General features: G+C 44.2%; 2 protein-coding genes across 2 annotated transcripts; both read left to right on the top strand.

The window, feature by feature from the left end:
- The first annotated feature begins 610 nt into the window (after positions 1-610).
- Positions 611-913, top strand: nad4L (NADH dehydrogenase subunit 4L). Its single transcript has one exon. It carries the CDS (start codon positions 611-613, stop codon positions 911-913), a length of 303 nt encoding a protein of 100 aa, YP_009477453.1.
- Positions 914-1,118: 205 nt separating this feature from the next.
- Positions 1,119-1,709, top strand: atp4 (ATP synthase subunit 4). The gene has a single exon. The coding sequence runs from the start codon at positions 1,119-1,121 to the stop codon at positions 1,707-1,709; it is 591 nt and encodes a 196-aa protein (YP_009477452.1).
- The last annotated feature ends 12,902 nt before the right edge of the window (positions 1,710-14,611 follow it).

Genomic DNA, 14,611 nt, shown 5'->3' with positions numbered 1-14,611 from the left:
TACTAGCAGCTATAGTCAGGAAGGTTCAGTGATAACTTATGAAATCTCATAAGAGAAGAAAGCGTAGAAAAGGCTTCGATTCGAGGCTTTTTTCTTTCTGGAGTTATAGTTATAACATTTGAATTTCTCTTACATTCCATTTCCATTTTTAGATATGGGGGAAACGCTCGCGTACTGGATAGAATTTTTTACGAAAACCGATAGAGTGTATTATTTCACAATGGCATTTCTTTTTCTCCAGGGGCTCTTCCTCATCTATCTCTTTCTAGCCCTGTTTGTCCATCGAAAGGATAGAAAGGCACTCGAAAGGATTGCTATATCTAAAGAGGTGGATGTTCTCTTCAGATATTCGTGGAGAGGGGTTGAACTCAAGATCAGCCACCCTACTGACCGTTCTAAGGGAACTCCGACTCCGGGAAACCCGCCTCCGTCCCCGCCCTTAGGAGATTGAGCGGGTAAAGTGAACCTGTACCCCGGAGGTACTCATGGGCAGCGTGAGGAAGCGGGTAAGCAAAGTGATAAATGCTATCACAAAAGCTGTTCGGGAGTCATTATTCATTAATAGTAATAGTATAACATTTGAATTTCTCTTACATTCCACGTTCCCGAAATGGATCCTATCAAATATTTCACATTTTCTATGATTATCTCTATTTTAGGTATTCGGGGAATCCTCCTTAATAGACGAAATATTCCTATTATGTCAATGTCAATTGAATCAATGTTATTAGCTGTGAATTCGAACTTTTTGGTATTTTCTGTTTCTTCGGATGATATGATGGGTCAATCATTTGCTTCATTGGTTCCAACGGTGGCAGCTGCGGAATCTGCTATTGGGTTAGCCATTTTCGTTATTACTTTCCGAGTCCGAGGGACTATTGCTGTAGAATTTATTAATAGCATTCAAGGTTAAACATGACTCCTAGAGAATTACCAAAATACGAAGTTCTCTTCTCCTTAAAGCGCGCAAGCGACCTTTCGTTCTCTTCTTTCTTTTTGATTTTGACTTGGTTGGCAGGGGTCAGGGCCTTTCTCGCTGGGCGAGCGCATCCGATTCGAAAGTCCTTTCCTAAACCACTTCCCGTTCAGTTGCTGAAAGATAGAGATAAGCTTTCTAAATGAGATTGAGTTCCCCGAATATGCAGGCTAGAAAGATGTTATTTGCTGCTATTCTATCTATTTGTGCATTAAGTTCGAAGAAGATCTTAATCTATAATGAAGAAATGATAGTAGCTTGTTGTTTTATAGGCTTTATTCTATTTAGTCGGAAGAGTTTAGGTAAGACTTTCAAAGTGACTCTCGACGGGAGAATCCAGGCTATTCAGGAAGAATTGCAGCAATTCCTCAATCCTAACGAAGTAGTTCTTCTGGAATCCAATGAACAACAACGATTACTTAGGAGCAGCTTGCGAATTTGTGGCACCGTACTAGAATCATTACCAATGGCACGCTGTGCGCCTAAGTGTGAAAAGACAGTGCAAGCTTTGTTATGCCGAAACCTAAATGTTAAGTTAGCCACACTTCTAAATGCCATTTCTTCCCGCCGCATCCGTCTTCAGGACGATCTAGTCACAGGTTTTCACTTCTCAGTGAGTGAAAGATTTGTCCCCGGGTGTACGCTGAAAGCTTCTATAGTAGAACTCATTCGAGAGGGCTTGGTAGTCTTAAGAAGGGTGGGAGGTTCTCTTAAAAATAAAGAAGACGAATAGAATCTAATTCATGTTCATGCAAAGAGAAGAGCGGATCCAATACCAAGACGATTTCTTTCCCAGGAAGTGCAGCAAGTACTTGAGGAATTTTGGGATATCATGCCCCACGAGTGAGTTGCCAAGTGCCTCCCAGGAGGGCAGTCTACCACAAGATCGAGTTGGAGCCTGGAGCCAAACCCCTTAGACTGGGGCTGGGTTTAGCAGATGGCCCCCCAACTAGCATCTATTAGTTTAGTTAAGGGGATTGGTTGAGCTCAGGAATAATTTTCAGGAACTCGTTGAGGCCTATTTATATTCCAGCCTCCAAGGCTGTTTTTCCCTATATTGCTGGGGAAAGGGTTGGGGAGCCCCTGTTTTATTCCAGAAGAAGCGGGAGCCTTGTGCATTGATTATCGGGCGCTCAAGAAGGTAACCTAACCATCAAGAACAAGTATCCACTTTGATTGCAGACTTCTTCGCCATAAAATAAGCGCGAGATACTTCTCGAAGTTGGATTTACGGCCGGGCTGCTACTACTACCAGGTGCGTATCGCGGAAGGAGACGAGCCAAAGACGACCTGTGTGACAAGCAAGCAACCTTACTAATAAAGGGGCGTTTGATTGTTTTGGACTCACCAATGCCCCTGCCACGTTCTGCACCCTCCACAATGAGCTATTCCACCCGTACTTAGATGACTGGTGGTATACTTTGATCGTGGGCTATAGCTATTCGTTAAACGACCACGTTAGCCACCTACGGACCGTTTTTAAGAAAGAATAACCTCTATGTAAAGATAAAGAAAGAGAAATGATCCTTTGGACAGACAGAGATCCTATTCCTAGGGCATTGGCTGGGCATCAGAGCCATCGAGGAGTGGCAAGCACCTACCAAGGTGAGTGAGCTAAGATCGTTTTTAGGGCTCGTGAACTGACGAAGATTCATCGTAAGTTACTCGAAGAGGGCTGCTCAACTCAAAAATCTCCTAAAGAAGAACGTACGGACCGATCATGCCACTGCACTGATTGGAAGAGTGTAAAAGAGTTTTTGAGGACCTAAAGCGGGCAGTGATTGATGACCCCGTATTGCAATTGCCAGATTACACTAAGCCATTTGAAGTACACACGGATGCGTCAGACTGGCGGTGTGCTAGTACAATAAGGTAACCCTGTAGCATATGAGAGCCGAAAGCTCAATGAGACCGAGAGGCGTGGTCCAAGAGAAGGAGATGATAGCAATAGTGCACTACTTGAGAACGTGGAGGCGGGTCACGATTCGTGGTCAAGACGGAGAATGTGGCGACGAGTGACTTCCTGACCCAGAATAAACCCACGCCAAAACAGAGACGATGACAAGTAAGACAAACTTGCCGAGTTTGATTGATATGGTGCTAGAGTATAAGCTTGGACGGACCAACCAGGTCGCTTAAGTAGGAAGACAGAGCTGGCGGCATTTAAGTGTGAGGCAGTTTCGCCCCAGCTTGTCTGGTTAACTTATCAGGTTCCCCTCTTCAATGAACAGATTCCAGATTGAACCCCGAAAGGAATTCTTTGGTCACATCGGTCGACTCGTGTTATCTTAAGAAATGCAACTGAACTTCGTTCGCTCCATCTCTCTGATGAATGAAGTCAAAAACGACTTTCTTCTTTGAGATCGAATTCAAAGATTGGAATTAAGATCTCGACTTCTCATCAGCAAGCTTCTTCACTCACATCTCAGTTGCCAGATCAGATGGAACTTAATGAAATCCACTTTCAACGGATTGAACATGATGAGCGGGCTTGAAGCATTCTCTTCTTTCAAAGATTCAGTGAGTGATCTACTCCCTCTATTCTCCTTAACCAATAGCACCTTTCTAGCGGACTATGTTCCGTGGGAACTTCGACCTCACCGCATTCCTTCATGTAGGTGGGACAAGCAACAAAGACCGATCTCGCTCAATCGAAAGAGTCAAGCGCCCGGGTGTCCACAAGGAAAGGGGTCCTGTCGCTGCCCACGTACACAACCAAAAGGTTGAAGAGGCGTGGCACCGAGGTGTTAAGTCAAACAATATGGATTCGTCCAAAAGGTCAAAGCACGTCTCAAAGTGCCAAGGAGGAAGTCGCAAGGAAAGACTCATTCGAGTAGTTTGATTGGTTTGAAGATTCATGAGACTGCTTTTCACTAGAATTCCACGGCCTCGGACAAGACTAGAGCAAGTTTGGTTCTTGGCACCTCACTCAAAAGTGGGCCTTTCCCCCGCCTTGCTTCCTCATCTGCGAGACGAGAATAAGGGTAGGTAGCCAGTTACGGCATATGCGGACAGGGAGCAAAACGGTAAGGCCCTCTCACGTAACGGAATTCCAGAACCAACGGATTCGCGTACTACTACAGGGCTAGCGATAGCAGTAGCACCCCTATAACTACAAGCCATGACTCACGTATACTAGCAAGAAGCGGTGATCACTTTAGTGGTTTTTTGGAAAGCTGTTGGATATCGTAAGCATTGAGCTAGTAGGGTCAGGCTTCAGTCTCAAAACACTTAAAACGAAAACGGGCGAGGAAGGAATGAAAAGAAGGCAAAGGCACTGACTGACTTTGTGATGATACCAATAGATGAGAAAGACTACTTAGGCGCATAGCCACTCCTCTCTGGAAGCTTAGGCCGTAGTTTTGGCAGAAAGAGGAACTGCTACGCCTCCTGCACTTGTTGCTGGCATAAGTCACCACTCGGTTGTCTCAGATCCAAGGGATTCCTCTTCTGAACAACAACGGCAGGTAAGATAGATAGTTGACCTTTTGAGGTAAGGAATTGGCCTGTTCAGGTCAAATCATCCATGAACCCTAAGTGACGACCCTAACATCGCGGGTTTGATAGCCGCATCTTCAGTCAAATAAATGTGAATTGTTCTGGTTCTAGCTCGGCTGCTTCCCTTCTATTCTTCTTCCACGAAAGCTTCCCACTGGACGATTGAGTCACCTACCCACCCTCACCCAGAAACAGTATCAGCTGCTTCTCTTGGTTCTTTCTATCAAGGGAGACCCCGGCATCTGTAATGGACACTGGGCAGTCTGATTCTACGGCTCTTAAGACAACTCGCCTCTTCTAGTTTTTTCAAGTAAGACCTTGTGGATTGTGAGAAATCCGTTTTTGTGGAAGCGGATATCTTTCTGGTTTTCCGCCCTTTCACCTTTCCAACTCCTTAAAGGCTTTGATTCTTAACCTAATTTCTTCGATTCGTCTCCCGCAGGAGAGAAGAGGAACAAGCACTCGTGAAGTGATCCTTTTCAAGAACATGCGTGGAAACAGCCCTATTTTGTTTGAGATTTTCCATTTCTGCGCGGTTAGACGCAGGGAAGGCTGACTTTCCGCGTAGGCTGGATGCTCCAACATCTTTACTTTTGTTTTGAAACTCTCTCCTTTTCCGAAAGTGGTTCACATGGATTTGACAATATGGAGGAGGAGGGTCTTTGCTTCACTTTGTCTCAATCTCCTACCTGTCGCCGGACATCCTGTCATTTTTCCAGCATCGAACATCCACTGTCAATTCTTCTGGTAGAACAAGTGTTTCCAACCATTTCATAAGGAAATTCAATGTGAATAGGCCAAGTCATCTCATAAGAGAAATCGAGTCCTCATGAATGTGATAGTTCAAGTGATTCTACTGGGAAATAGTACACAAACCCCTCTACTTATTGAATTTACCTTATTCCTACCAATCTATACCCACCTAGGAAGAATGAAAGCACCAGGTTCTATGTTGCGTGTTATTGAATAATGGCAAATAGGCCCCTAGGGCTAGAAAGAATCTCTATTTGCTGGTTCACCTCTCTGGATGATACCAGGTTCAATTGAACAAGAAAAGAAGGATGCAAAGCGGTACCTCTTCTCTTTCTTGTGTTCTGACATGATTCCACTATGCCATCCCGGCCTGTAGTTAGCCTTGTGAATATCTCTCTGTTTGAAGTCTTCCGTTAGCGGTAGTGTCTCGATGGGCGACCTCAGCCGGAACCGGGTCTACGTTGCTCAGTACGCCCCTTCCATCCCGGGAGCAGTATAGTGTATTTCATCTCCTAACCAGCCTCTTTTTTCACCTGTTATTCATATCCTTCTTCTCTTTCCGTTCCGTCAAGGTAAGGTCTCTCTCTTTGACTAATTAAAGAAATAGAAAGAGTCATTTCTCATCTTGCTGAGACTTCCAGAAAACGATACGGTACACTCCAGCCTCAGGAATAGGATTCGTAGGTGAGCCATCCCTCCTTCAGAGAGGGGAAGAATCAATCGAAATGAATTCATCCTATCGATGACCCGTAAAACGTGTTCTTCCATTAGCATAGGATCAATTGAGACGATGAAAAAAAAGCATTCTATTCTAGGTTCGAACTTACGTATGCTTCCTTCCTTCCTTGGTTCAGCCTCACTTCCTTCCCTTTCTACTCTTCCATCTGCTAGAACGGGGCTCCTTATTGATGTCTTTCTTACCGCTTTCTGGTGGACGCTTGTTTACTCATCGGGAGGGGAGGCACGCACTCTTTTGCTGAAGGGTGACGTAAGGGGCTGGTAAAAGGACAGCATCAAGCTAGACAGTATGACCGATCTCCGAGAGAAAGGCTTCGGGGTTCTCTTTCCTTGGTTTGACTAAACCGGCACTCGAACACTGGGTAAGAAGAAAGGGGGCTTTTTTCTCTGATAGGGCCAACATCTTCTTTTCTTGCATGGATAGCTTTCTTATAACATAGCTAGTTGAATGAGGATCTCCCAGGTGCCGGGAACTGAGTCAAAGAAAGGGTTGGTTAACTGCCCGAGGCATCATCAGAATGGAATCGGTTCATCAGATAACAGGACAAACAGTTGTGGATTGAAGTAGTGCCTAGCCTTTGACTCTTTCCTTTACTAATTCATTGTAGGGAACATCCTAGCTAATTGATCTTTGGGAATAGCCTAGCTAATGAGTAGTAGGGAACTTTACCTTGACGGGTCAGTCTAGCTATCGTACCTTATGACTGAACCAATTGCCTTTCCGTAGATTGATTGAGTGCGGGTGGAGCGAGATCCGGATATACGAGTAGGGTTCATAGCTCTTGGTTGGCTGGTTGACACGAAGGGATACGGTTTTTGGGATAGATCAGGTTTGACCTTCGGATTGCCAAGAGTAGTTAGCTGGCCCCGAGCTTCTGTTCCATTCCATTCCCACTTCTTGAAATCGAGTCAATAGATGGGATGTTTGTTTCCAATTACTTCATTCCAGCAAAATGTATACATACCTCGGTAACTCTAATTCCGTTTATCCCCTTAACAGTGGAGCCACTCCTAGTTTCCCGTCGGTTGAGCCACTCCCATTCCTCTCGCTTTCAGCGGATAGACCGATCAATGAGTACGTGTGACACCAACTTTCTCATCTGTACGCCTCTCCTTTCCACCCTCCAGTGGCCCTTTTCAAGCAAAAAACACGGGTTTGGGCGACCTCTTGCCTCTATTTCCAACTGGCGAAGGGCAGGTTGGGAGCTGGGAAGAATACGAAACTTGCAAGAGGTGCCATCCTGACCTGGAGTAGGTGATGGGGAAGCTGCTTGCTGACTTATACTAAACGGAGGAAAGTCTATATTCTAGTTCTATCAGCAGCTATGGGTTCGAATCTACGAGAAATTCTAGAGAATATTTGCTACCCTGAAATGTGCTTGTCTTTCCTGACGAATAAGGAGAAAAAAAATGGGATCAAAAGAAAATGCCATTTTGGAGTTTTATCAACAATTTGCTTGTGTAGGCGGAGATCCGGTATTTTCGGAATCCTTATGTAAGGAATTACAAAAGCCATTTTTTCACCAAAGATGTGAATTAGGAAAGATTGGTAGACGAAATATGAACCAGAGACTTAATCTTAATATACCTCAGAACAATACATTTTTGTTATCACGAGATGTATTGGCAGCTGTCGATCATTTGATTGGACTGAAATTTGGAATGGGTACACTTGACGATATGAATCATTTGAAAAAGAAACGTATTCGGTCTGTCGCGAATCTTTTACAAGATCAATTCGGATTGGCCCTGGTTCGGTTAGAAAATGTGATTAGAGGAACTATATGTGGAGCAATTAGGCATAAATTGATGCCAACTCCTCCAAATTTGGTAACTTCAACTCCATTAACAACCACTTATGATTCTTTTTTCGGATTACATCCATTATCTCAAGTTTTGGATCGAACTAATCCATTGACACAAATAGTTCATGGGAGAAAATTGAGTTATTTGGGCCCCGGAGGATTGACAGGGCGAACTGCCAGTTTTCGGATACGAGATATCCATCCTAGTCACTATGGCCGCATTTGCCCAATTGACACGTCCGAAGGATCCAATAAGTCCAACATTGATTCCTTCGGACGTGTATCAACACTCCCCTTACTTGAGACTGTCTTTAGGAACATTTCTTTCCCTCTACCTCGTAGTATTGCCTATTTCAAGGTCTCAAATTAGTGATTTCGAGGACCAAGTTCGACAATTCTTTAATTCGCTTGCTTACAGCAACCTATCCTTATCTTCGAAGTAAAGTTGCATCGCTTCTACAGGCCTCAACCTCCCTTTTCACTGGTTTAGAAGCCCCTTAGCGCGGATTCCTAAGAATATTCCTTTTCTTGTTCGTCTGTGGGACAGCTGGCATTTCTAAATCCCTTTTTCTTCCTTTCTCTACTTTACCCAAAACTCATGAGAAAGGGGCTCCGAACTTCTCAAGTTTGATCTTTTTCCTTAGAAAAGTTCCCAAGTGAGAACGAATAGAAGGAGGATAATTGCCATTTTCAAAAACTAATGGAATGGGCCTTCTCGTTGCAACAAAGGCATTGAGTTCCTTTTCATGTAGGGACCTATTTACACCCGGTTCTTTACTTTAATTAACAAGGCTGCTTTCTTTCCCCCTTCTCGGAGATTGCCAGGCCAGGTGTGAGACGATCCCTTCTCGCCAAGGAAAGAAGTCCAATAGCAGCTGATCTTAGCTTTGAGCGCTTATACCTTTTTTCCCAGCTACCTCTGAGAGTGGTCAAGAGCTTATTGGAATCTGAGCTTTTTCAAGCATTCCCATAGGTTGAAGGTCAACCGAAGCCAATATCCATCTCTGTTAATGAATGCTCCTACTCCTATCGGTTCTATATCCAATTCCAACAGCTAAGGAGTTGGAAGAAGGAAAGAGAGAACTACTTACTTCTTCTTATGCTGATCAGGCATCAAGCCTATCCCTTGACCCTTTCCGGGATCAACTATAAAGTAAAGCAGTTCCCAGTCGAAAGAGAAAAGGCTAGCTTGTTTCACTTCATACTCACAGGTTCGGGATCTATCTCATGAGCTAAAGAAGGACAGATAGGGACTGTCAGGTATGGCAGGTAGGGCTGGCAGGTAGTGCAGGTAGGTAGCTGAGATGGATAGAGCTACAGGTTCAATCCAATAAGACTAGTTAGACAGTGAAGGACGCTATGGATCCCTCTTCTTACGAGGAAGAGGGTTGCCTATACTAGACTGACACTAACAGGGACGGCATACACTCAATTACTCTCATCTGAACCCTTTACCTTTTTGTGTAGCGAAGCAGAGCCGGGTCACCATCAAAGGCAGCTTCAGTTTCAAGTGAAAATCGAAGTCTGGTCTTCCCGTGCAGTCAGGCAGAATCAGAAGAAAAGAGGTAATAAATGGGCAGCCACTTCTACTCACCGGGATTTATTCCTAAACCTAAAGCGAGGACTTTGCCCCGCTCTCCTTAGAAGCCTTGGTTGAACCGCTTGACTCTATCTCCGTTGATTACTTACTCTTACTATTGGATTGAGCTATAGAAGCTATTTGACCTACGTGAACACTTCAGCTAGAAAAACTGTATTGATAATTCAATACATTCTATTGACAAAGACAGGAAAGACATGCTGTCATATTCTTTTTTAATAATAAACGCTTGTTCCCATCCTGATGCATTCTACGCAAAGAGGAATTACTTCTTATTCGACCGGAAATGCTGCATCTAGATCGATTCCTAAGGCTGGTAATGCCGAATCAATCAAGGATAAGGCAATACAGTAAGAAAGGAAAGCAGCACTGACCTCTTCCCATACCAGAGCCATAGAAAACTCGGATCAGTTGGCAAGTCTACTGACTTGGCTACGAAATTAGGCTATTCGCTATTCTTTCCATCGTGAAATAGTAACCAATCTCCCCTTCCCCACGCTCCTTTGACCTTATTCCATTGCGATCTGAAGCAAGGTATTCTGTAGGAGCAAAAGCCTCTTCTACCGCTAAACTCAACCTAAGGCAGCCTCTCTCTTAAAATACCACCTAATTAAAGAAAGTATTCCAATAGCAGCTGATGAAACTATAGCACGAACAGCTACCTCCTCTTCCCCTCGGGACACTCCCTTTAAAGACGTTAGCGATCCAATCACAGCTGAGTTAACCAAAGCAAGAACAGCGCCCTGCTTGGATTAGGACTCTTTGATGGAGAGAATGCGTTGGTATAGAATCTAGCAACAATCCTTCCCGCTAGGCGAGATCTTCAACCTCAAAGATCTGCAGATCGGAGTCGTTCAACAGTAAGAAAGTAAAGCTTTCCAGCAGACTAGACCTCAAATAAAAGCAAATCGAACTTCCACGTCTTCGACCACTAAGCGATACGGGAAAGGTGCTAGACCTCTTTCTTACACTCGATATCGAATAGGAAGACGGATAAGGTAACTAAGGGAAGACAAAATTATATCGCTTGGCCCCCCCTACTTTAGGGTAAAGTTTAGTTTCTTTCTTAGGTATATAAGATAGCCCACTAACCGCTAGGCGAGCAACTTCAATCACTGAGCCGAGTGAGGTAAGAAAGAAAAATCCTTACTTGCGGAGGTAGACATTCTCAAAAGTCATTGACCCTTAACACACTAAGAATGCTTCCAAGAAAAAGAGAATGAAAAAGAAGGACTGAAGGCGGGAAAGCTGGTACACTGGCTAAAACAAAAAAAAGCCAATGCTGATACAAAAGAAAGCCTTAGGCTTGCTCGAATAGGAGGACAGACCGAGAGACGGAATTCAATCGCTAAAAGCTCAAGGAGAATGGATTTCCTTAGGGGCCAGTTCAACCAGGAACGAAAGAAGACAAGAAAGAGGTTGTTTACATCGCTCGTGCCTCAAGAAGGGCAGCAACTGAAATCGCTGGCACTCCATCTGATGCCCCTACTTCTAAAAAGGAAAAAGCATTCACTGCCACCTTTGGAGGGCTTGGACAGAGAATCCAAGGCTTGCAAGGAATCGAAAGCATTCCGCCTCACCAAGACCGCGAATGGGACTAGACAAGGAAGAAGAAGACCCCGCTACAAGAATGAGAATTAGAATGTATGATTCATAATAGAATTTCCTCTTCCGCTGAGGTAAGGGGTAACTATGCCCTGTCTTTGGTCTCGAAAGAACCGAACCAACTCGTCTGCCCATTCCATTCGCCCCGGAACTAATCAATCATCAAAGTGAAGAAGAAAACCTTGACTTCGAGAACTTCCTTGAAGATGTCCATCAATGAAATTACATTACTAAGAGCTCTCCCTCAACAAGAGTTAAGTCAAAGAAGAAAAGGGAAGGGTAGCTTTAGCTACTAAACAAACCTAAAAAAAGAGACATTCGGGTCTACTATTGGAGAGACTTCCCGATCCACTGCTATTGGTCCTTGCTCTGGTGCTTATAGCCTCGTATACGGATCTGGATCACGATCTCGATATGGAAGGTATGCTGTTTTAAGCAACCTGCCTTTGCTTCAGGTGGATCAACTGTCTTTTTAAAAAACCTTTCTTTTATAGCTGGTTTGGATCCCTTCGGTAAAATAGCTATTTCTATCCCAAGATCCTTTCTTTTTCCTCCGCCGGGTGGATCGACAAGATCAATGGCTACTGGACTATCGGGCTCTTCCTTCGCTATTGATGGGACATCTAGGTCAGCCGCATCTGCAGTTGAAGCAGTGGAAGGACGGTCCGATTGAAGCCACGGAATGGGGTCACATTCCATTAGGGCAACCAAGCCAGAAAGTTTCACGAGCTCGCTTCATCGCTTCTTTCTTTTCTTTCGGTTGCGCATGAGCGGTCCGGGCGGGATGCTTGCTTCATTGAATACAGGTTCACCAGGTGAGATCACTGTAGGGCAAAATCTTATGACCATAAAAGCGGGACTCTTCATATGATATAGCTTTCTGTATGATCTCCTGTCTTCTCTTATCTTATCCCCTCTCACTATTGATGTATGTGAAGTTCCTCGTCATTCTCTTCGTTTTCCTTCCCCTTTTACTGATAGTTCTACTGTTCAGGTCAGGCTACTCCATCAACTAAATCAATTGCTTAAGGTCGCGCTCTCTCTCGCCGTAGCCTTCCTCAGCCGATTCTCATTTTCTGCTAGTAGGCTGCCTGAAAAAGGTGAGATTTGCTGCCACTATCTGAAGTGCTGTGCAGCCTGATCTTGCCATTCCGCTTCCGTTGAGGGCACGACTCCTCAAACGAATTTTATCACTTGTTTGAGGAGTCGTGAATTAGTTGTGGTATCCTGTACTGTAACCGGTACTTTCTCATTGGGTAGTGCCCGACCTGAGTAAAGTTGTAGTGATCCTTCCTACCGAAAAGGTTGGAAAGTCTCTGAGGCTGAAAGCCGAGGATGGGAATATGGTTGACCCAGAATTGACATAATAAAGACGGCCCAACTTCATCACCAAAGGAAGAGCTTTGCCCATTCTAATTATCAAGATCCGGCTACCCAAGTAAGAAAGATTTCTAATAACAAAAAAGCGAGGATCCGAAGGAGAAGAGTAAGCGAATGGTTAATTCACTCAAGTCTTTCTTGGAAGTGGAAAACAAAAAGATGCTATGTTGCCTACCAAAGAACGCATGGATAAGTGGGCGAGCAAGCGAAGCCCCAGGTTCAGAAAGAATAGAAAGAATAGTAGGTACCGGAGTAGTAGATACCAGAATGATTCTTGAGCAGCGCTGGGAGAAGTGAAGATAAAGGGTCGACGAAGTTGAGAAGCCAAGTTGAGAAAGAGTTTCTATGGGTTGAAACAAGCTCCAAGACAGTGGTACAAGAAAATGGATTCCTTTATGGTGAATCAAGGCTTCAGCAGAACAGAACTATATCTGACCATTGTGTCTTTGTGACGAAGGTTTCCGCTGATGATTTTATCATTCTCTTACTTTATGTGGATGACATATTGATTGTAGGCCATGGTGCTAGTAAAATTGAGAAGTTGAAGAGAGAGCTTCGATCACTTAAGCCGTTAGTGACAATAGTGACCTGACGTGAGGGCTATTGAAAAGTCAGAATTGCAGAAGGAGACGAGCCTAAAACCACTTCTGTTACCAGATATAGCTTTACGAGTTCCTTGTCATGCCATTTGGGCTTACAAATGACCCGGCTACCTTCTGTAATTTGATGAGTGATGTCTTTTATAACTTATAACTATATTGATCGCTTTCTTGTTGTCTATCTTGATGACATTGTTGTCTATAATGAGTCCCTAGAGGATCACTTGTCCCACCTTAGGAAAGTGCTCACTCAGTTAAGGGAGCACAAGCTATATGTAAAGATGTAAAAGTGTGATTTTGCCTGACAGGCCTTGGGCATTTGATTAGCAAAGGCCAGGTTAGAATGGATGGGAGGAAAGTGCAGGCCATTGTGGATTGGACTCCACCCACCAAAGTGTCCGAGTTAAGGTCTTTTCTTGGCTTGGCTAACTATTATCGGAAATTGTTACAGGGGCCTCTCACGGATTTACTCAAGAAAGATCACAAGTGGCAGTGGACAGTGGCATGCCAAGAAGCATTTGACAAGCTTAAGGCTGAAGTGGCAACAGAACCTGTCCTACGATTGCCTGACTTCGAGTTGCCTTTCGAAGTTCACACGGATGCCTCAGACAAAGCCATTGGAGGAGTGCTGGTTCAGGAAGGTTTTTTTATTTCTTTTCTTTAGTAGGAAGTTAGATGAGGCAGAGCAGAAGTACTTGTCACATGAGAAGGAAATGACAGCTGTGGTGCATTGCCTTCATACCTGGCGAGTCTATTTGTTGGGAACAAAGTTTGTTGTAGTGACTGACAATGTTGCTAACACCTTCTTCAAGACGCAGAAAAAGCTGTCCCCTAAGCAAGCGAGATGGCAGGAATTCTTGCAAGAATATGACTTTGTGTGGAAACACAAGCCTGGGCGGCACAACCAGGTTGCTCATGCGTTAAGCAGAAAGAAAGTGAAAGAAGTAGTGGGAAAGGGTTAGTGAATTAAATTTCCTTCAAACCTGTCAGTGTGAAATCAAGCTTCAGAGTCAACAGAGTCAAACGGTGAAACGAAATCTCTTTCATACAAATCTTATCTTATGCTTGCCCGAGGGGATAGTAACTTCTTAGAAAAGCAAGGACGGGACTCGTTTTCAAGCGGAATTCGAAGATTAGTCTTTCTCGCCTAACATCTCTCCGTGCCTTATGAACGTTGATTTGCCCTCGAGTAGCTGAACTAGGGGAACTCAAAACTAGCTACTAGGAAAAAAGACCACTATTTGAACATCAAGCTTGTGGACAAGTTGCTTCCCTTTTTGTGCTTTTAGGCTGGCCTCTTCGATTACATTCCTTTCCTTATAGAATAGAACGTTGCCTCTAAAGCACGAATGAAAAAACCGAATTCTCCAAACCTTTGATACCAAAAAAACTGGAACCCCGCCCTATTGGAAAAAGGCAACTGAACTAAAGAAGCGCGCGGAGAAGGAGGAACTCATAGTGACTCTATAAACATAAAACGTGTGACTTTAAGGAGAAAACTGATCAAGAAACCGAGCATGCTTCCATTTGTCGCTAAACTTGCTAAGCTGCCCCAAGTTGTTACTAATAGACATGAGTATCGAACTCAACCCCAAGAAGGTAAAGGTACGGCTCAGCCGAAGTCCCAAAGAATAACCGTGCCCAATACAAAGAAAGG

Source organism: Citrus sinensis, mitochondrion (assembly GCF_022201045.2).
Source record: "Citrus sinensis mitochondrion, complete genome".
Classification (NCBI taxonomy): Eukaryota; Viridiplantae; Streptophyta; class Magnoliopsida; order Sapindales; family Rutaceae; genus Citrus; species Citrus sinensis.
Note: the sequence above shows the minus strand (reverse complement) of the source record. Positions and strands in the feature narration are given on the sequence as shown.